Below are 22,993 nucleotides of genomic sequence, written 5' to 3' on the forward strand. Positions count from 1 at the left end.
TTTTATTCATTCTTTTAACATCAATAACATGTTGGGCTTTAACATACTCTTGCAGTTTTTCATCAGTAAATTTGAGAGTTGGCTTGGGAAATAAAATACTATTTCTCTTTTTCATTATTCTTCTAACAGCATTAACATGTTGGGCTTAAAGCTACTCTAGCTGGTTTTCTTTGGTAAATTCAAGAAATTATCGAGAGCACAGAACACTTTATGTACTGTAATTGTAATCAAAATTCCTGTGGTGTGCACTTCACTCTGCCGCCTCTTATGGTTTTGAAGCATTCTAGTGCATTGCTCTAATTAATGTTGACCCTTTTCTTTTTTTAGTTAGGTAGTTCGTTCTTCGAACGTCAATTGCAATTCACTGTGACCAAAATGTAGTTCTATAAAATAATATTCTTTTTCAATACAAACTTATCATTGGTATCAAATACCCTCCCTTTTGATACCACTGAATTTCCACAGCTATAGCATAGACTATAGAAGAAGCAATGTTCATGCTGTACTTGTCTAGAACCCATGATACATAGGGGTGCATGGGTGGTGCAGCTGTAGAGCCCTAATCAGCTCTTCTTTTGAATTGAGAATAGTAAGGCTAGCACTAATGAATATCACAAATGTGGGCTGATGTATATAATGTTCTTTTTACTGCAAAAAAAAAATACATTTTGCATAATTGCAAGCACTTCATATAACTTTAATTCATTTAACAAGCCTGCTATTCAGATAACATGAACTACAACTAAAAAAAATTAAAAAACTCACCTTGGTTCTGCTTGTCTTAGCATTCCATCGGAACGACACGTAAGATCATTACGTACACCGGGGTGAAACTGCACCATGAAGCCAATGCTTGCAATTAAAAAGCAGCCATTTACATAGAAGATAATAAGAACAGGATACTTGTTGGCTGCCCTCCAATCTATCAGGTATGTAAGCTGCGAGAAAAAAATCTTTATATATATGTAAAACAATATATATATATATATATATTTACTAGAAAATCACACGTTACCTTGTAGCATAAAAACATCAATTTTTTTTATTGTTTTGGAAATAACACCTGTGCCATAATAGTAGGGCAAATATACCCCTTCTTCAAAGTAACTTAGAGCTAATCTTTCACTGTAAGTACTCTTGCTGAGCTTCAGAAAAAGATAGCTTACCATGTTTCTTATTATAGTGAATTGTATGAAATGCACTTGAGAGGGAATACAAAAGAGTTAGCAGCAAATTTGTTTCCTTTCAAAAAGAGAGAGAGAGAGAGAGAGAGAGAGAGAGAGAGAGAGAGAGAGAGAGAGAGAGAGAGAGAGAGAGAGAGAGAGAGAGAGAGTGTTAGCAGCAAATTTGTTTCCTTTCAAAAAAAAAAAAGAGAGAGAGAGAGAGAGAGAGAGAGAGAGAGAGAGAGAGAGAGAGAGAGAGAGAGAGAGAGAGAGAGAGAGAGAGAGAATTTTCATACAGTTGCTCACATATTACAAGAGAACTATACTGTACTTTCATAATTACCCCAGAACATATAGCACCTATGTTTTAGAGCCTTTTAACTCGCAAATAGCTAGTAGGTGTTGGAGATAACTTTATTGTGTATTTGCTTGTGGTCTTATTACTGTATTACATGTGTGTTTAATTTCTATACTCAGCATTTTGGTGTAGGAAAGTACAGTACACTGAAAGGATTATAGTGTACTTATTTCAGAAAGAGAGAAGTGGGAATATTAACATTGCCAGTGCAGTACAAAATCCTAACCTACTGTACTATATTATCATTACAGTACAATACATTAACTGCTATAGTGGACTTTATATTTATAATTCAATTACAGTTAATATGACAAATTCGGAGATAATTTGTATTTTTCCTAACCATACAAACCTTAGCTATTTACATAGGGTATCACTTTCGGCGTAGCTGAAATGGCGAGCCATTAGATTTTTAACGAGGGTTAACTACCCCCGCGCTAGTTAGCAGGGGTAGGGGAGGGGTAGCTAGCTACCCCTCCCCCTCACACACTGGTGAACTGACTCACTTCGCTTAGAGGTAGGACTTACTTGGGGGACAGGGCTGGCGGGAAAATGTATGTAAATAGCTAAGGTTTGTATGGTTAGGAAAAATACAAATTATCTCCGAATTGTCATTTGTTCCATAACCGAAATACAAACCACGCTATTTACATAGGGTGACTTACCACTTAGGAAGGGTGGAAAGTCCCCAGCCATACTGGCTTTGGCTTTACCCGGGGACTCAAAATCCGAGTGAGCAGCACTTCGAGAAAAAGAGTCCCTGCACCTCGCAAGTTCCTTGCTCCGCAAGGAGTGTGCGGCCTACATAAGCTTGTGTGTGGAGGGATGAAGCGTGACTTGTCCCAGGCAGTCGACCTGAAGACCTTTAGATGGAATTCTGGACTAGGACTTTCCCAATACCACCTCGTCAGGGTATGGGAGATGCGACAGTATTATCTTAATACTAAGAACACAAGGAAGCATGGTTTACCTGCAGAAGTTTGAGGTCAGCTATGCAGAGAACCTAGGATGCTGCTTTCCCCAAGAGAGGGGAGGATGAAGAAAGAAGTAAGGGCCAGACATACCTCTTTCAATCATGCAGTCTGACACCAGGTAACAATGCCCTCAACCTTCTGCTACTTGTCCATTAAGGAGCCTGAGGTTAGACCAGCTGTTGTGTAGCCACCACAGGCCGATAGAAAAACGTATCGAGGCTCCTGTGGGTCACGTCTTGCAGGTAGTGGGCTGTGAAGGTCGTCCGACGCTTCCAGACTCCAGTTTGTAGCACCTGCGTCACAGAGTAGTTTTCTTGAAGACCAGAGACGTTGCGATGCCTCTGACATCGTGTGCTCTAAGGCTACATGAAGGAGGAGGGTCTGGATTCAGGGCTAGATGGATGGTCCTTGAATCCAGGCTACAAAGGTTTGTTCCGACACAAATACTCACCGAGAACTACTTTTCTTGGTGTCACTTGTGATCCCTCAATCTCGACCAAGGTTTTTCCCGCCGTTACCCCCCCTACTCCGCTCTATATAGGCTTACCCCCGCCGCCAGAGAATGCGCCCTGAGGGCAGGATTAGGGCAGGTCACTGCATCTCTGGGTCAGCGTCCCCATTAAGTTCCTTGGTCGTGAGCAGTATACAGCTCACTTTCGTCTCTCTCGATCCTTTGGCGCGTTTGTGTTCCACGTGTTTCCAGCGTGGGGACTTGTGTTTTTTGCGTAGTGCGTTATTCGCAAGTGTTACAGTGCGTTCTCCCTGTATATATCCCAGTGTTCTTATAGCTCACTAGTGTTGTGCCATTCGTGTGCTAACGATGGAGCATGTGCGCCGTTGCCCTGGACCTAGAGCCGGAAAGTCGTGTGGGGCTTTCCTCTCTAAGCCAGAAGTAGACCCTCACTCTCTTTGTTCCACGTGTAGGGGGAAAGTTTGCTCCTCCGCGGACACGTGTCCGGAGTGCGTAAGTTGGGATGATATCCAGTGGGTACGCTATGGTACCAAAAAGAAGAAATCTTCTAAGCGTTCCCCCAGGAAGATTAGTGTCGTTTCTTCGTTACTGTCGGCCAGTGATCGGTCCGACGAAGCCTCGGCTTCTCCGTCTCCTTCGCAGAGGAGAGGGCAGGAAGCCCCCAGTGTTGTGGATAGTCAAGGCGTCCTTCCCAGTGCGAGGGAAGAACCAAGGGCAGGCCCCTCTAGGGCTAACGAAGGGTCCGGTAGTGCTTCAGGTGAATCAGGCCTTGTGGTGGGGGACCACGTGTCCTCTGAAGACCCCGTATGGGGCAGTGTTGTTGTTTCAGAGTCTCCTCCGCCCTCGTGGGCCGGTGCGTCGGGCTCTCCCCTGCCAGGGGACAGCCAAACTAGAGTTCGCCGCCCGAGTAGCGATGCCTTCGGGTGGAAGTTGCCGAAGACGCCAGGGAGGTCACCGCTAAGAATGGACGTGACCCTAGACCCCTGGCCCCCTGGCATGGATAGATTAGACTCTGTGCCGACAATCTCCACGGCGGTTCCCGAGGACTTCCTCCAGCATTCGATCTCGGACGTCCGGCGGCGAGGAACTTCCCCCGCGGATCACGCGGGCAGCCGTTACGCGAGGAACGTGGCGCCGTCGGACTCGTCAGAGGTAGCCTCATCCTCCGAGGAAGAAGTCAGGGGGAAACGACGCAGGAAAAGGGAGCTGTCCGAAAGCGATCATTCCCGCTCTAGGTCAAGGTCGCGACCTAACAAGAAGCGCTCCCGCTCCCATTCCCGTAAGTATAGGAGAAATGTCTCTCCAGGCGGCGCCTGGGTCTACGTCCCTTCAGGAGAGTCCAAGAGGCTCCACTCTCCAGACCCTCGTTCCAGTGAACGTGCGTCTAGGCTGTCGCTCCCTACGCACAGCCTAGAACCGCACGACCTGCCACGCAGGAAAGACCTCTCACAGAAGCGTAAGTCCTCGAGGCCTCCGGTTCACCTCGCCCAGCGGGGGGAAACGCGCTTCTTTGAAGGCAGCCTGACCGAACCAGCCCAGCTGGTGCGGTCATCGAGTAAGAAGGAACGGTTCCCGTTGTCGGGTCAGCCCACCGGGACCGTGACTTCCGCTTCCAGAGCCTTCGGGCAACCGAGGGCCCTCCCTGAGCCGGTGGTACCCGCCTTGCAGCGAGATCCACCCTCTTACGGAGCTCCCTACGGTTACAGGTCGGCCCCCCTGGACCCAAGGGCGGGACGACCGGTCTGTCGAACAAGCATCCCGGCGCCCCCACTCCAGGCCGAGGCCTCGGCTGACGGAGAAGCTCCCCCGTCGGAGGACTCCGCATACAGAAGAGTGGTGGGCCTCATCAGGAGGCACCATGGGATTTCAGAACCCTCGGCACCTAAGGGGAATTCCTGGAGATCAAGCCTCCTGAGAATCACACATCACGACGCCCTTCCGAAGTCCTCTCTGGCCCTTCCTCTTGCCCCAGACCTAGTACTGGGGCAAGAGTACATAGACAACTTAGTAGCCAACAATGCAGAAGCCCCCAAGTCCCAGAGTGCCTCGAAACTGCTCCAGGGCCTCAAAGCACAAGGGAAGGTATACATCCCAGAAGGGCGGCGCCCAGGCCCCTGTAGGGTGGACCCAGCCTTGGACATCCTGGGACAAGGCGGCTCGGACGAAACGGCCGCGTCAGCCCCGGTTTCCTTCTCTCCTACGGAAGCCGCCATGATGGAGGAGATGTCGAGGGACCTGGTTAACGTCTCCTCATGGCTAGACTGGTGGGCCTCCACTTTAGTAAACGTGCAAGCCTCCATAGACCCCGAAGATCCGGAGCAGCAGAGCCTCCTGACGGACCTTCTCACCTCCGGGGGGAAAACTCTGAAGTTTCTAGCGTACCAGGCACTCGCCCTGACGGCCAACTGGGTACTAAGGAAACGAGACACGCTTCTAACTAAGGTGTCGAAGAGGATCCCAGACAGAGAGGCCCGAGCTGTTCGTAGCCTACCCTTGTGGGGTGAGTCTCTGTTCCCATTAAAAGAGCTGGAAAACCTAATGGAGAAAGTGTCCAAGAAGAAAGAGGCCAACGTCCCCAGACAGGCGTCATCTAGAAGGCTGCCATACAGGAGGGCCGCCTCGGATAGCGCCGTGACTCCTCAGGCCGCCCCCAACACTTCGAGGAGGGACGCCCCTTCCTCCTCCTGGACAACAACTCCTCAGCCCTCCCGCAGAGGAGCACCAGCTTCTTCCAGCTCCTTCAGGTCGGGTTACTCCGCCTCAAAGAGAGGCAGATTAGGCCGCCCCTCTAGGAGAAGGTAGAGGGAGAGGCCCCCTACTCCCGCCCAAGCCTCGGGTTGGGGGATGCCTCGGACCTCATTGGCAAGCATGGAAAGCACAAGGAGCGGATCCTTGGACGGTGTCCGTCCTGAAAGAAGGCTACAGGCTCCCCTTCATAGCGGACCCACCCCCTCTTATTCCAGCCAGCCAGACAGAATGGTTGGCCTCCAGGGACCCGATGAAAAGGGCCACCCTTCAAGAGGAGATTTCCTCCATGTTAGAGAAGGGGGCCATGGAAGAGGTCCTTCTCCCAGGCCCAGGCTTCTACAGCCGCCTGTTCCTGGTAGAGAAAGCAACGGGGGGGTGGAGACCCGTGATAGACCTGTCGGCCCTCATCAAGTTCGTCAAGAAGACGGACTTCAAGATGGACACCCCAAAATCCGTCCTGATGTCCTTGAGGGAGAAAGATTACATGATGACGGTCGACCTCAAGGACGCATACTTCCAGATCCCTGTCCACCCGTCGAGTCGGAAGTTCCTCCGGGTAAAATGGGGTTCCCAGATCCTGCAGTTCAAGACCCTTTGCTTCGGTCTGTCGACGGCCCCTCAAGTGTTCACGAGGGTCTTCGCGACAGTCTCAGTGTGGGCTCACGAACGGGGTATCCGTCTCATCAGATACCTAGACGATTGGTTGCTCCTTTCCAACTCAAAGGCCCTCTTAGAGGAGCAAGGGAGAAACCTCCTCCAGTTCTGCAGGAATCTGGGAATCATAATCAATCTGGAAAAGTCGAACTTAACACCATCCAACAGAATGGGATACTTGGGGATGACGTTGGACACCGTGCAGGGGAAGTATTTCCCCTCGGAAGACAGGATACGGAACCTCAAGCGCATCATTCAGCCGTTCCTGTCAGAACATTCCAGGAGGGCGAAAGACTGGCAGAGATTGATAGGTCACCTGGTCTCATTGGAGAAGCTGGTTCCCCAAGGGAGGATGAGGCTCAGGCCCATTCAATGGAACCTCAAGAGCCTCTGGTCCCAGACAGGCTCTCAGAAGGCGTTCATTCCAATCCTTCCAGACACGAGAATCTCCCTAGAATGGTGGCACTGCCAGTCGAACTCCCTCAAGGGGATGCCCCTCGAGTCCTGTCCCCCCGAGTACCTCCTGTTCACAGATGCCTCCAACCAAGGGTGGGGGGCCCACCTTCTGGAAGAGACAGCAAGCGGTACCTGGTCGGAGAGCGAAAAGCGTCTCCACATCAATGTCCTAGAGCTAAGAGCTGTGCAGAAGGCATGTCTTCACTTTGCAAGTCGGCTAAAGGGAAACACCGTGGCGTTAATGTGCGACAACGCCACGGTAGTGGCCTACATAAAGAAGCAAGGGGGCATGAGATCGAAGGAACTGTGCGACCTCGCCATAAGCATCCTACATTGGGCGGACGAGCAGCAAGTGGTGCTGCTAGCAAGGTTCATCCCCGGGAAGGAAAACGTGCTAGCCGACGGCCTCAGCAGAATGGGTCAAATAGTGGGGACAGAGTGGTCTCTACACCCAGAAGTAGCCAGACTCATCATTCAACGCTGGGGCTCCCCGGTGATGGACCTCTTTGCAACAAAGCTCAACGCCCAACTACCGGTCTATTGCTCCCCGGTCCCAGACCAAAAGGCAGCCCTAGAAGACGCCTTCCAGCACAAGTGGGACAACTTGGACGTGTACGCTTTTCCCCCCTTCATGCTGATAAGGCAGGTACTCAACAGAGTAAGGGCCTCCTGAAACCTAAGGATGACTTTGGTAGTGCCCTGGTGGCCGGAGAGAGTGGTTCGCGGATCTAAAGGACCTAGCGAGCCAACCACCTTGGCCTCTGCCCGCCAGGTCAGACCTCCTGCACCAACCGCACTTCCTCAGGCTCCACGACAACCCTCTCTCTCTTCGCCTTCACGCCTGGAGACTATCGAGCGGCTCTTGAAGAAGGAGGGGTACTCCTCCTCCACAGCTAAGAGAATGTCCCTATACCTGAGAAAATCCTCTACCGTGGTATACCAGGCAAAGTGGGCCTCCTTCACGAAGTGGTGCTCGGAGAAACACATAAGACCTCTTAAAGCTTCGGTCCCGGACATAGCTGAGTTTCTAGTGTACCTTAGAGATGAAGTGGGAATGTCAATCCCAGCCATTAAAGGAGTTCGAGCCGCCTTAGGCCAAGTCTTCCTCCTGAAAGGCATCGACCTGGGGACCTCGAGGCACATAGCGATGCTGATTAGGAGTTTCGAGCAGTCCTCAAGCTAGGAGAGTGCCCAGGTGGGACCTAGCCAAGGTCCTGAAGATGCTAAGTCGTCCTCCCTTTGAACCCCTGAAAGATATCGGGGACAAAGACCTCACCCTCAAGACCGTCTTCTTGCTACCCTTAGCTTCGGCTAAGAGAGTGGGCAAGATCCATGGTCTGTCGTACGACGTTGCGCACTCCAAAGGGTGGAAAGAAGTGTCCTTCAGGTTCGTACCCTCCTTTGTGGCGAAGACTCAGAACCCAGCAGTCTGGGACCCGAGGTTTGAAGGTTTCTCAATTCCGTCCATTCCCAAGACAGGCATTACGGAAGACTTGAAGTTATGCCCAGTACGGATGCTCAGAAAGTACCTGGAAAGGACAGCTCATCTCCGACCAGGTACCAAGAACCTCTTCGTTTCCACAGGTGTTAATAAGAAACAAGTCTCCAAGAACACCATTTCCTTCTGGCTGAGACAAGTCATCGCTAGAACATATGAAGAGGATAAAATGGCAGTGCCAGGCACTCCCCGCCCCCATGACATCAGGGGTCTGAGCACCTCCTTGGCCTTTGAGAGAAACATGGCGGTGGGGCAGATCCTGCAAGCAGGCACTTGGTCGCACCAGTCGACCTTTACTGCCCACTACCTCAAGGATTATTCAAGAAAATCCTTGGACGGGTTCTCCATTGGGACAGTCATTGCCGCCCTCCAAGCTGTGTAGCGGTAGGCCAGAAGATGTCCCCAACGGTGAAAAAAAAAAAAAATTCTTCGCGACTTCATCAGGAGAAAATCGCCAGAAGAAATATTAAGAGGTGAGTCTTAGATTATAGCGTAAGGTTCCGCAGTTACCCTCACTCCGCACTCTGATAGGCCCCGCATTCCATAGCCCTCTAGGCACTATGTGCCGAGTCAAGTGGCAGAATTGCACTCCCGCCTCCTAAAGTATAAGTCTCCAAGAAAAGTAGTTCTCGGTGAGTATTTGTGTCGGAACAAATAAAAAATTTTAAATAATTTTTAATTTTCCTAACATACTCACCGAGAACTACTTTTCGGGTAATGGCCCTCCCTTCCGTCCCCGAGTGCCATCCTTCCATTGCCAAGTTGGGCTAAGCGACGAACTTAATGGGGACGCTGACCCAGAGATGCAGTGACCTGCCCTAATCCTGCCCTCAGGGCGCATTCTCTGGCGGCGGGGGTAAGCCTATATAGAGCGGAGTAGGGGGGTAACGGCGGGAAAAACCTTGGTCGAGATTGAGGGATCACAAGTGACTCCAAGAAAAGTAGTTCTCGGTGAGTATGTTAGGAAAAATAAAAATTATTTAAAATTTTTGATATTCTTGGTGACCCTCCTCTTCGTCCTTCCTGTGCTCCCAAACAGGGCTTGCACGTGAGGACGAACTGAAGCTGTTCTTTAAGATAACACCTCCGACTCCTTACTGGGCATAGTAGGAGAAGGCCTGGGTCATCTGTTACAGAACGGAGACTCGAAATCCTGAAGGAGTCGAACCGAAGGTTTGGGACTCCAAGATCTTGAGTCTAGAACCGACTCAGGGACGAACCCAAACGTTACCTCTCCCCATCTTCTTGCATGGGCGAAGTCGTACGAGAGACCATGAAGTACGCTGATGGCCGAAGCCAGAGCGAGGCGGAGCACCGTCTTCTAAGTCAGATGCCTAGCGTAATGGTTCACAGGGAAAAGTCTTAAGATCCCTAAGAACCCGAGCCATGTTCCATGGAGGAGATCTCACTTCCGACTGTGTGCAGGTAAGTTCGTAGCTTCGTATGAGCGAAGAGAGATTCCGCGAGGAGGAATTGTCTAGCCTTAGAGCCTGAAGGCCAGGCTTGAGGCTGAGCGATAGGCTTTACCGCCGAGAGCAAAAGGCGTACAGTATTTCCTCCCGCAGATGGACAATAACTCCGCTAACGCCGGAATAGTGGCATCAAGGGGAGAGATACCTCTCCCACGACACCAACCACAGAAGACTCTCCACTTCGCCAGGTGGACCCCTGCGGATGACTTCGCAGGTGTCAAGACATCCGCTCCGCGACCTGTTGCGGAACGCCTCTCTCTGTGAGGAGATGCTGGATGGACTCCAGGCGTAGAGCCGAAGCGGAGCTACGGCTTGTGGTAGAAGTAGTGGTGTGGTTGCTTTAGTTCTTATCGTGGGGGAAGCTCTCTCGGGAGTCCCATCAAGGGATGCAGAAGGTCCGGAAACCACTCTGCATGATGCCGTAGCAGAGCTATCAGAGTCATCGACAGGTTGACTGATAGTCTGGTCTTGTTGAGCCCCCCTTCCCCTAAGACCCAACGGTGGCAAGGCGTAGACGTCGATGATGTCCCACCGATGTGGGAAGACATCTCGGCAGGGTGCCTTGGGTCCGGGGCTGGGGAGAAGTACAGCAACAGCTTGAAATTTAAGGTTGTCGCGAACAGGACCACAAGGTCAGGGCTTGTTGGCTACAGGGGGTTCCAAAGACCACTTGGTACTCTGTTCCGACTGTTGGAGAGCACATTCCTTTGTCCGGAAAGAAGCGAGCCGATAGTGGCATTGAGTGGACTTCAGCTCATCTCAGTATCTCTATTGTAAGATGAGATGTTATGAAAAGGTACCTCCCCGCTTGATGAAAAAAGCAACTACCGTGGTGTTGTCGCTCACGGAGTGACTCGCCGGGGCCTGTTGGAACTGTTGACGGGCCAGAATATGGCCTTCATGCCTAGCCCATTGATGTGGAGGTACCCTTCTAGTTCTGGCCATAGGCTTGAGATCCTTTGGTTCAGAATGTGGCCCCCCCCTTCTTTGACGCGTCCGAGGACAGCATCAAATGCGGAGGAGGGACGAGAAGATCCACTCTCTAGCAAAGGCTTCGTAGGTCAACCACCACTGCAGGATCCCTCGTTCGGCAGGTCCCATAGGACCAGAATGTCTGGGGAATCGAAGTCTTGATTCCACCGCCGGGACTTAAGTCGCCAAAGCAGGAGACTCATCCTGAGGCAAGTGTTTGGGACTAGAGGGGTCAAGAAGGAAGGTGACCTAGGAGGCGTAACCAGAAAAAGGCTGGAGACTGTCCTCGCCTGAGGAAAGGTTCTACTACTCTCCTCCGCCTTGCTATCCTGTCATCCGGTGGGAAGGCTTAACGGAGACTGGAGTCTAAAATCAAGCCTAGATATCCCAGTTGTTGCGATGGAAACAGAGAAAACTTCTCGAGATTTACCATGATCCTTAGATCTTGGCAAAGTCCCAGAGGCTTGTCTCGGTGTCGAAGAAGGGTCGAAATTGCCGGGGTAGCCAGTCATCCAGAAAGAGAAGGAGGCGGATGCCGCTACTGTGTGGACATGAGGATTCGGGATGAACTTCCTGGTGAAAGCCTGCGGTGCTGTGGAGAGATCAAAGCACAGCACCTTGAACTGGTATATCTGTTGTCTAGGCTGAATTCCAAGTACTTCCTGTAAAGACGGATGGATTGGGATCTGGAAGTACCTGTCTTTCGGATCCAATATGCACATGAAGTCTTGTGGTTTCCCTACAAGTCTGGTCGAATCTGTTGTACCATACTGACCGAAGTTTGTACGCCAAACTTGTTCAGGGCTAAGAGGACGATGGCGGGTCTCCCGCCTTCAGGCGCTTCATACAAGAAAGAGTCGTTTGAAGAACCTTGGGGGGAGCCGCCGACAACCTTGGAGAGCATCCTTCTAGAGCATGGTCTCGCCCTCTGCCCGAGGGGCTAGCCCCCTTTGCCGATCCCATGGCATAGGGGCTCAGCGACAATGGATTCGCTGACAGGGGAGGTAGAGATGCTACGAAACGGGACACGAAATCCCTGGCTGATCATGGTGATCGTTCAGGAATCGGCCCTGAGTTGCTGCCACTTGAAGGCGCAACTCCAGGCATCCCCCCACACTGGGGGATGCAGGTAGGGGTTGCCAATCCTAGCGTCTGCGGCCTAGGCCGCCCCCTCTACGATTATTGCCTCCCCAGGAGGGCTCCTCGCCCTTTGTCCCCGGCAGGAGGGGGGAAGCTGCATAGACACCTTGTCTAGCTGCCCGTGCCGGTTCTGATGTCCTAGGCTGAACGAGGCTGTTGAAGCTGAGGCGCTGGAGGCTTGTAGGGACTGGATGTAAGCGCCTTGGAGGAGCGAATCGTGATACGTTTTTCTCCACATTTCAGTTGCTCGTTCCTTGTCATTGGGCTGAAACAAGCCCCTTCCAAGGATGGAGGAGTGTCTGGGTTTGCCGATATCCACGGTAGGGACCTTCGAGAGAAAACCTCTTGGTCACTGCATCTCAATGCTTCAACATCGAGTTTGGCCCCAAGTTTGACACTTGGTGTCGGGAAACGATGGTGCACGTGTCCGAGAGGAGGAAAGCTCCCTAACCTTCCCGGAGCTTCCTTGAATATAACCTCGAGTCGCGACCGGATGGCCAGAGACTCAAGCTCGAAGATCAGCCACGAGGTGGCCTGCCTGGTACCCTTTGTGGCTTCCTCCAGGTTCAAGATTCCCGAAGTCGAGAATGTCACCTGCAGGGCGGAGAGTTTCTCGAGGGAAAAACCCCAGGAAGGCCCGTTGCAGCGGAATGGTGGAGAGGAAGAGCTAAATCAGGCTACCCCATGATCCGAAGTATTCCCTCTGTTGACGACTGACAAGAGGCAGTGTCAGCAGCCACCGTTGGAGGGAAGGGGATCGGGCAATCCTGAGGAGAGGGATGATGGGGCTTGCCTGAAAAAGGGAGAAGAATGTTAGCCAGACTCTTCTGAAGATTCTTCTTGCTCTTGTATGTGCCATGCTCCACGTTTACGAGGTGAAGATCGTGACTATGATGATCTGAAAGTATGCGCTCCCGGAAAAAACTCGCCAGGTTGCCCGTGTTGCGAAACCCGACGGGAATCGCGGTCAAAATCGCCCTTGGCGCTCGTGCGATGGTACAATCGTTGGTTCGCGCGCGGGCGAACATGTGTGCGCATGCGTGGGCACGTAGGCGTGGTCGGAAGACCGAAAATGCGTAGGCGTTGTCGGAAGACCGAAAATGCGTAAGCGAGCGATGACGCGTTGGCGAGCGATGGCGCGATTGGCGAGCGATGGTTCTTTGCGGGAGATGGCGCATTGGCGAGCGATGGTGCGTAGCGACCGATCGCGTACAGGAGAGCCAACGCGTGGCCGCGTACGGCGATCCGAAGCGTGGACGCGTTGAAAACGCTAGCGGGCAGGCGAAGAATCGCGCGCGATCGCTAGGAGATCGCTGGCGCGTAGGAGAACGATGGAGCGCAGTACATGGCCAGAAGATATCAGCGAGGGGCAGAACCAGATGGTGAGGTTGCGCATAATAGCGAGCGCTCGTGGGCGAGTACAGAAGACTTCTCGTGGGAGCGCGGGCGCTCAGAGACTCGTTCAAATCTAGAGCACAGGAGATCGTCGGCGAGGAGGTGAAGGAGTCATCTCTTTCGCCTCCACCCACATCTGGAAGCCCGTGGAGTACGCTGGTGCGCATATCAGGAAAGAGCGCGCAGATGTGTGCTGGCGAGCAGGCGATCGTGGCGTAAAGAGAAGGAACAATCTCTTTTCCATTGCGCACATTAGAAAAGGGAGTGCAGATGTGCGCTGGCGCGCAGGCGATCATGGGCATACAGGAGACCGTTGGCGCACAAGGCGCGTAGCAGGAAAAAAGGGCGTCCAGAAGAGCGCTGGCGCTCAGACGGGCTCAGAGGCGCAGGTGAGCGCTGGCAATCAGGAGATCTACAGCGAGACTCAGCTACAAGAGATCGCAGGAGAGAAGTCTGGAACACAGCAGGAGAGTGCAAGGGCGCTACTGCACCCGGGCGCGCAGGAAAACGTGGGCGCGCAGGTAAAACCTGGCACTTAAGGGACTTACCCACATTGTGGAGTAAGCCCTTTTGCCCCGAAGGGACCGGTGCTCGTTGGAAACGAGGTACGTTGGCGCCCTCTGCGTATCTGTGTCCAGGAGAAGGACTGGCAGGAGGATCCTCTGCGGGGAAGGAGAAGATGAAGACGACCATAGGCAGGAGCACCACCATCAGGCCTCCGAAGAGGAGTCTCTGGAGTGAACTCCCCCAAGGGGGAGAAGCACTTGCAGGAGAGACCGTGGCATCAGCTGCCCCCGAAGGGGACTAAGCCCTCAGCAACAACAGCAACAACAGCAGAAGGAGACCTCCGAAGAGGAGTCTCTGTGGTGAACTTCCCCCCCCGGGGAAGAAACAATCGCAGGAGAGACCGTAAGGCTCAGCTGCCCCCCGAAGGGGACTGAGCCTTCAGCAACAACAGCAGAAGGAGTCCTCCAGAGAGGAGTTTCTATGAGTGTCTTCTCTCGCTTACGAGAGAGGAACACTTCGTAGAAGAGACTGAAGATGGAGCCCATAGGGCCGCAGGGTCAGCAAGTGACCTAGGAGCCAACCTCCGAAGAGGTGCTCCTGCAGCTGCTCAGCCCCTTGAGCGTAGCTGCAGGTGAGACCGCTCAGCACCAAGAGCATAGTCGCACAAAAACTATGGTCCGAGAAAGTAACCGCTCAGCCCCTTGAACAAGGTTACAAAAGCGGTCGCTCAGCACCAAGAGCAAAACCGCCAGGAACATATCATAATTATTAATGGTAAGAGAAGTTTCCCTCGAAAGGGAAAGAAACTCAAACCTGGGCAGGGAACCTCCCTCGGAAGGGAAGTTACCCACCCAAGGAGGCGAACCTCCTGAGTGTTCTAAGATGAACGGAAGAGCTGTCGGTTGTCTCGGGAAAACTCCAAGGAGAAGGAGACACGCCCCTGACGAAGTCCTATAGAAGAGGCAGCCACAGCCGATTCCCCGAGTCCCAACAAGACAGCTCTGCTTCGTTGTCACAAAGGCAAACGGAAAAACAGATCGTTAACTGTGAAAATAAAAAGTAATTAGTTAACATTCATTCCACCGGGAAGACTCCGAAGAGGAAAACCCGAGGGAAAAGAATACAAGAATTACATAACAGGCAAGAGCCCTCAACCCCACCTACACTCACGGGAAGGGGGAAGGGCGAGAACTGTAACAAAAACAGAATTATAACAGTTATAATTATGCAATTCATTAAAGAATGTTCACTAAAAGTAAGAACGAAAAACCCCGAAGGGAAACGTTCTAAAAACTGAAAAGTTAACAAATACAATTAGATTTATAATAAAAAATATAATTGAAATAAAAAGTACTGCGTAGCAACTCCACCCGAACGGAGGAGCAATCGTAGTATGTAGAAAACGTAGTAAAAGGGTGAACGACCTCCAGAGAGAGAGAGAGAGACCGTAGTCAACTACTCTCTCGCGTTCCTACGCTGAACCACACCTTCCCCGTAGGAAAAGAGGAGTAACGGAGAAACAAATAATAATAAGTCCAGCGAAGACGACTCCCCACGGCGCCTGTGGAAGGAGCCGACCGAAGGACCCAGGAGAGATCGCGGTCCATGAAACTACATCGTAGTGGCCTGACTGCTGGCAGCTACACGGTGATATCGTACACACACACACACACACAGCACGAACACTGAAAAGGAAACTTACTGATTTCTATACTCAAATATATACATAAACATAAAAATATGTTTACATATATATACGAGTACAAGAAAAGTAAGTAATTAGTAAAGACAAAATAATAAATGGCTGCCATGCGAGGACGGGAACAGAGACATCCGTTCGTCGTCCGAGCCTTCACCAGTGTGTGAGGGGGGAGGGGTAGCTAGCTACCCCTCCCCTACCCCTGTTAACTAGCGCGGGGGTAGTTAACCCTCGTTAAAAATCTAATGGCTCGCCATTTTAGCTACGCCGAAAGTAATACCCTATGTAAATAGCGTGGTTTGTATTTCGGTTACAGAACAAATTACTGTAACAATTAAAAAAATCTTTAGACATTATTACGTCTATTATCCGCATAATTCCGCAACCGTGGGGAGCTCGGAACATAACGACCACGGATAAAATTATTTTACTGTACAGTATCATATTTTGCAAGGAGATGAGGTCGAGGAGGTTCTTCTGCTTATGATTGGATGCTTTGTAGTTAAAATTTCACCTAGTTCCCTAAGGGGCGATAACATATCAAAATGCTATGCTCAGTACTTTAATTAATCTTCCCATTCACTCATCTTTCATTAATATGTAAAGTAAATAAATCCATTAACTTTTAAAAAAATTTCATTCTGTACATACAGCAGTATGTGTTCTTGATATATTGGTAGGCCATATATGGATCTTTCAACCATTTAAAGAAATGTTGTAGTTGCTGTTAGTTTTTTTATTTAGCACAACAGAATTATATTTATTAAAAAAAGTATATGCCTAATGGGAAAATATATTAAATGTATAAAACTTTTTAAGGATATGGCATAGTTGTCACAAAAGATCTTGCTGTTAATAACATCATGATGTTCCTTTAAATAAAATAAAAAAATAGGAAGGATACAATATTTCTTAGAAACAGTCAAGCAGACACAAGAGCGTGCATTCCAAACATCTTAAAGCTCTAGAATTCTTAACCCTTTTACCCCAAAGGACGTACTGGTACGTTTCACAAAAGCCATCCCTTTACCCCCATGGACGTACCGGTACGTCCTTGCAAATAAATGCTATAAAAATTTTTTTTTTATATTTTTGATAATTTTTTTTTTTAGAAAATTCAGGCATTTTCCAAGAGAATGAGACCAACCTGACCTCTCTATGACAAAAATTAAGGCTGTTAGAGCAATTTAAAAAAAATATACTGCAAAATGTGCTGGGAAAAAAATAACCCCCTGGGGGTTAAGGGTTGGAAATTTCCAAATAGCCTGGGGGTAAAAGGGTTAACTGGGGCATCATGTAAACACAATAGAGAAGGTCCTCATCTCACAAACATTCAGAGATACAAAAACAAATCCAACTGAAAATAACAAAGATAAGATAAAAAAATATTGTAATTAACCCTTTTACCCCCAACGCTATTTGGAATTTCCCAACCCTTAACCCCCAGGCGTTTTCTTTTTCAAGCATATTTTGTAATACATTTTTTATAACTAGCTCTAACAGCCTTAATGTTCGTCATAGAGAGGTCAGGTTGGTCTCATTCTTTTGGAAAATCCCTGAAGTTTCTCATACAGTTATCAAAAAATATGCAAAAAAATGTAAATAGCAGTTCTTTGCAAGGACGTACCGGTACGTCCATGGGGGTAAAGGGATGAGTTTTGTGAAACGTACCAGTACGTCCATTGGGGGTAAAAAGGTTAAATAATATTGTATCCTTTAATACAGAAAGCAAAACAACATTTGTAATAACCTGATATCTATTTCATATGGAACCCGACTATTTATCGACTTTTGCAGGTGGAAATCATAGGCGTGGGATTCAGGTGAGGCCTACCCTAGACCAAAATTTAGCAATATTCAACTAACAAACAGCTTCTTGGACTCAAATAACCCTTTTACCCCCAAAGGACGTACTGGTACGTTTCACAAAAGCCATCCCTTTACCCCCATGGATGTACCGGTACGTCCTTGCAAAAAAATGCTATAAAAATTTTTTTTTTATGTTTTTGATATTTTTTTGAGAAAATTCAGGCATTTTCCAAGAGAATTAGACCAACCTGACCTCTCTATGACAAAAATTAAGGCTGTTGAGAGCTATTTAAAAAATATATACTGCAAAATGTGCTGGAAAAAAAATAACCCCTGGGGGTTAAGGGTTGGAAATTTCCAAATAGCCTGGGGGTAAAATGGTTAAGTTTGTAATATTAGGAACTTCTGTAATGTCGAATCCATGAAGAGGCATCTCTAGTTTACAATACAATAAAGAAGCTACTAGTAAAACTTACCACAGTGAGAGCAGCACACGCTGAACATACTCCACCCAACACAACTACGAACTTATGAAAGTCTTCATGCTCTTCTGGTGTGAACATAGGATTTGCGCACTGAATACCACAGCCTTTTACCCCTTCATACCACTTTGACTTCTCATCAGTAGCTACAAGCAGAGGGGCACATTGACCAGTTGTGTTAAATTTCAATTCCCTGACACTATTCTGGAAGTGAATAGAAATAAAATAAGTAGGTTTTTAAAATCTTAAGTTGTACTGTATATGTAATATGAAATAACAAATTCGGAGATAATTTGTATTTTTCCTAACCATACAAACCTTAGCTATTTACATAGGGTATTACTTTCGGCGTAGCTGAAATAGCGAGTCATTAGATTTTTAACGAGGGTAAACTACCCCCTCGCTAGTTAGCGAGGGGGTAGGGGAGGGGTAGCTAGCTACCCCTCCCCCCTCACACACCGGTGAACTGATTCACTTCGCTTAGAGGTAGGACTTCACGGGGGACAGGGCTGGCGGGCAAGTATGTGTAAATAGCTAAGGTTTGTATGGTTAGGGAAAATACAAATTATCTCCGAATTTGTCATTTGTTCCGTAACCGAAATACAAACCCCGCTATTTACATAGGGTGATTTAACCCTTAGGTAGGGTGGTAAGTCCCAACCTTACAGGCTTTGGCTTTGCCCGGGGACTCAGAATCCGAGTGTGTAGCACTCGAGATAAGGAGCCCCTGCACCTTGCAAGTTCCTTGCTCCGCAAGGAACGTGCGGCCTACATAAGCTTGTGTGTGAAGGAATGAAGTGTGACTCGTCCTAGGAAGTCGACCTGAAGTCCTTTAGATGGAATTCTAGGCTAGGACGTTCCCAATACCACCTCGTCAGGGTATGGGGGATGCGACAGTATTATTTAATATTAGGAACACGAGGAAGCATGGTTTACCTGCAGTGGTTTGAGGTCAGCTATGCAGAGAACCCAGGATGCTGCTTTCCCCAAGAGAGGGGAGGATGAAGAAAAGAGTAAGGGCCAGGCATACTTTTTCATTCATGCAGAATAAAACTGGGTAACAATGCCCTCAACCTTCTGCTACTTGTCCATTAAGGAGCCTGAGGTTAGACCAGCTGTTGTGTAGCCACCACAGGGCCGATAGAGAACGTATCGAGCCTCTTGTGGGTCACGTCCTGCAAGTAGTGGGCTGTGAAGGTCGTTTGACGCTTCCAGACCTCAGCCTGTAGAACCTGCGTCATTGAGAAGTTTCTCTTGAATGTCAGGGATGTAGCGATGCCTCTGACATCGTGTGCTCTACGGCGACGTGACGGAGGAGGGTCTGGATTCAGGGAATGGTGGATGACCCTGCGAATCCAAGCTGAGATGGTGTTCTTCGTGACCCTCCTCTTCGTCCTTCCTGCACTCACAAACAGGGCTTGCACTCGAGGACGAACTGCAGCTGTTCTCTTAAGATAGAGCCTCAGACTCCTTACTGGGCACAGTAGGGGATGGTCTGGGTCATCTGTTACAGAACGGAGACTCGAAATCCGGAAGGAGTCGAACCGTGGGTCCGGAACTCCAGGATTTTGAGTCTTAGCAACAAACTCAGGGACGAACCCGGACATTACCTCCCCCCATCCCCGTGAATGGGCGACATCGTACGAGAGACCATGAAGTTCACTGACTCGCTTGGCTGAGGCCAGAGCGAGCAGGAACATCGTCTTCCAAGTCAGGTGACGATCAGAAGCCTGGCGCAATGGTTCGAACGGAGGTCTCTTAAGAGACCTGAGGACACAACCACGTTCCATGGAGGAGGTCTCACTTCCGACTGAGGGCAGATAAGCTTGTAGCTTCGTATTAGTAGAGAAAGTTCCAGCGAGGAGGAAATGTCCATTCCTTTCAGCCTGAAGACCAGGTTTAAGGCTGAGCGATAGCCTTTCACCGCCGAGACCGAAGGCGCATTTCTTCCCGCAAATACACAAGAAACTCCGCTATTGCTGGAATAGTGGCATCGAGAGGAGAGATACCCCTCCCACGACACCAACCACAGAAGACTCTCCACTTCGCCTGGTAGACTCCCTCAGAGGACTTTCGCAGGTGCTGAGACATTCTCTCTGCAACCTGTTGCGATAAGCCTCTCACCGTGAGGAGACGCTGGACAGTCTCCAGGAGTGAAGCCGAAGCGAGGCTACGGCTTTGTGGAAGATGTTGCAATGTGGTTGTCTGAGTAGCTCGTGTCGTGGGGGAAGTTCTCTCGGGAGCTCCGTCAGGAGCTGCAGAAGGTCCGGGAACCATTCCGCGTGATGCCATAGCGGAGCTATCAGAGTCATCGACAAGTTGACCGATAGTTTGGTCCTGTTGAGCACCCTTCTCATCAGACAGAACGGTGGGAAGGCATACACGTCGATGTTGTCCCACCGTTGTTGGAAAGCATCCTGCCAGAGTGCCTTGGGGTCCGGGACTGGGGAGCAGTACAGGGGCAGTTTGAAATTCAAAGCTGTCACGAACAGATCCACGGTCGGGGAACCCCACAAAGTCAGGACTTTGTTGGCTACTAGAGGATCCAAAGACCACTCGGTACTCACTATCTGCGAAGCCCTGCTCAGACTGTCGGCGAGCACATTCCTCTTGCCAGGAATGAAGTGAGCTGATAGTGTTATCGAGTGGACTTCGGTCCACCTCAGAATCTCTACTGCAAGATGGGATAGCTGCTGCGAAAAAGTACCTCCCTGCTTGTTGATATAAGCCACTACTGTGGTGTTGTCGCTCATCACCACCACGGAGTGACCCACCAGGGTCCGTTGGAACTGTTGAAGAGCCAGGAAAACGGTTTTCATTTCTAGCAGGTTGATGTGCAGGTACTTTTCTGATTCTGACCAAAGGCCTGAGGTCCTCTGGTTCAGAATGTGCGCCCCCCACCCTTCTTTTGACGCGTCCGAAAACAGTGTCAATTCTGGGGGGAGGACGAGAAGATCCACTCCCTTTCGCAGGTTCTCGTCGACCAGCCACCACCGCAGGTCTGCCTGTTCCGAAGGTCCTATCGGGACCAGGAAGTCCGGGGAATCGGATCCTTGATTCCACTGGGACTTGAGCCGCCACTGCAGGGATCTCATCCTGAGACGGCCGTTTGGAACCAGACGGGCCAGGGAGGACAGGTGACCTAAGAGACGCAACCACGATTGGGCAGGAAGTTCTTCTCGCCTAAGGAAGGGTTCTGCCACCCTCCTCAGCCTTGCTATCCTGTCGTCTGATGGAAAGGCTTTGTGGAGATTGGTGTCTAACAACATGCCTAGATAAACCAGTCGTTGGGATGGCTGCAGAGAGGACTTCTCGAGATTTACCACGATCCCCAGATCCTGGCAAAGTCCCAGAAGCCTGTCTCGGTGTCGAAGAAGGGTCGACTCCGAGTCTGCTAGGATCAGCCAGTCGTCCAGATAACGGAGAAGACGGATGCCGTTCCTGTGTGCCCAAGACGAAATCAGGGTAAACACTCTGGTGAACACCTGAGGTGCTGTGGAGAGACCGAAGCACAGCACCTTGAACTGGTAGGTCTTGCTGTCTAGGCTGAATCTCAAGTACTTCCTGGAAGACGGATGGATTGGGATCTGGAAGTATGCGTCCTTCAGATACAGTGTGCACATGAAGTCTTGTGGTCTCACCGCAAGTCTGACCGTGTCCGCTGTCTCCATGCTGAACGGAGTTTGCTTGACAAACTTGTTCAGAGCTGAGAGGTCGATGACAGGTCTCCAGCCTCCAGACGCCTTCTTTACAAGAAAGAGTCGACTGAAGAAGCCTGGGGAGCCGTCGACGACCTCCTGGAGAGCATCCTTCTTGAGCATGGTCTCGACTTTCGCCCAAAGGGCTAGCCCCTTTACCGATCCCATGGCATAGGAGCTCAACGACAGGGGAGGTTTAGATGTCGTGAATGGGACGCGATACCCTTGGCCGATCACGGAGACCGTCCAAGCATCGGCCCCATGTTGCTGCCACCTGTGCACGCAACTTTGAAGGCATCCCCCCACAGGTGGACACGCGGGGGGGACTGCCACTCCTAGCGTTTGCGGCCGCGGCCGCTCCCTCTAGGAGTCTTGCCTCCCCTGGAGGACTTACCGCCCCTCTTGTCCTTGGCAGGAAAGGGCTGGGGCTTAGACACCACTTTCTTAGCTGCCGGCGCCTGCTTCGGTGTCTTGCGAAGCTGCTGCTGATGTTGCTGCGGAGCTGGAGGCTTGTAGGGCCGAGATGCAAGGGCCCTTTGGAGAAGGGAGTCCTGGCTAGACTTCCTCCACCTCTCAGCTGTTTGTTCCATGTCCTGGGGCTCAAACAAATTCCCCCCAAGGAGGGAGGCATGTCTGAGCCTGTTGACATCCACGGCGGGGACCTTCGCATGGATCTTCTCGGTCACCGCATCACGACGCTTCAGCACCGAGTTGGCTCACAGGTTGGTAACCTGATGTGCCAGGAACTCGATGGAGCGAGTGCCCGAGAGGAGGAAGGTCTCCAGGGCCTTCCTATTGCTCTCCTTAGACAGATCCTCAGAGCGCAATAGGATGCCCAGAGAACCTAGCCAGACATCCAGCCACGAAGTGGCCTGCATGGCACACTTCGCGACCTTCTCATGGCTTAGGATCTCCAACGCCGAGAACGTCAACTGCCGGGCGGAGAGCTTCTCAAGAGGAACTCGTCTAGTGAGCTCTTCTACCGAATGGTGGAGGGGAAGAGCGAGGCTAGACTGCCCCATGATCTCAAAATACCTCCTCTACTGGAAACGAGGAGGCGGGAGGAGTTTGCTCCCGGCAAAGGAACGACTGGAGGAAGCGAGTACTGCGAGCTGAGCGTTGGCCCTGGCTCTGGCACTCTTCAGCCCCTGGGACCAAGGCAGAGCCGCGCTGGCCTTTGGGGGCTTCTGAGTTCCATAAACCTGATCCAGGACTGTGTCCTTGCCTTCACGGGGGGCGATCACAGGGTCCATGAACCCGTTGAGCTGTCTCATCAGGCCCAAGACCTGCCAGAAGGTATGCTCAGACTCTTGCTGCTCTCCTCCCTGCGGACTGGCAGCTAAGTCTCCTGTCCCCGGAAGCTCTTCCTGCGGAGACACGTGGACGTTCTCCCTGGGTCTGGCTGGTTCCTGACGAATACGTGAAGAAGACTTCGGCAACGTCTTGGAGTCCTTGGGTTCCCTCCTGGACGGGATACAGGACTCCAGCAAAGAGGT

The 22,993-nt window shown here is 50.6% G+C and overlaps 1 protein-coding gene across 3 annotated transcripts in view; it reads right to left on the reverse strand.

The window, feature by feature from the left end:
* smo (smoothened) overlaps positions 1–22,993 on the reverse strand; it is a 91,322-nt gene that overhangs the window by 21,824 nt on the left and 46,505 nt on the right. For all 3 annotated transcript variants that reach the window (XM_068385925.1, XM_068385923.1, XM_068385924.1), the window contains exons 6-7: positions 17,794–18,003; positions 766–938 (exon numbers count right to left, since the gene is read on the reverse strand). In XM_068385925.1, the coding sequence (XP_068242026.1) occupies positions 766–938; positions 17,794–18,003 (383 nt within the window). The remainder of the gene's footprint in view (positions 1–765; positions 939–17,793; positions 18,004–22,993) is intronic.

Source organism: Palaemon carinicauda, chromosome 13, assembly GCF_036898095.1.
Source record: "Palaemon carinicauda isolate YSFRI2023 chromosome 13, ASM3689809v2, whole genome shotgun sequence".
Lineage (NCBI taxonomy): Eukaryota > Metazoa > Arthropoda > Malacostraca > Decapoda > Palaemonidae > Palaemon > Palaemon carinicauda.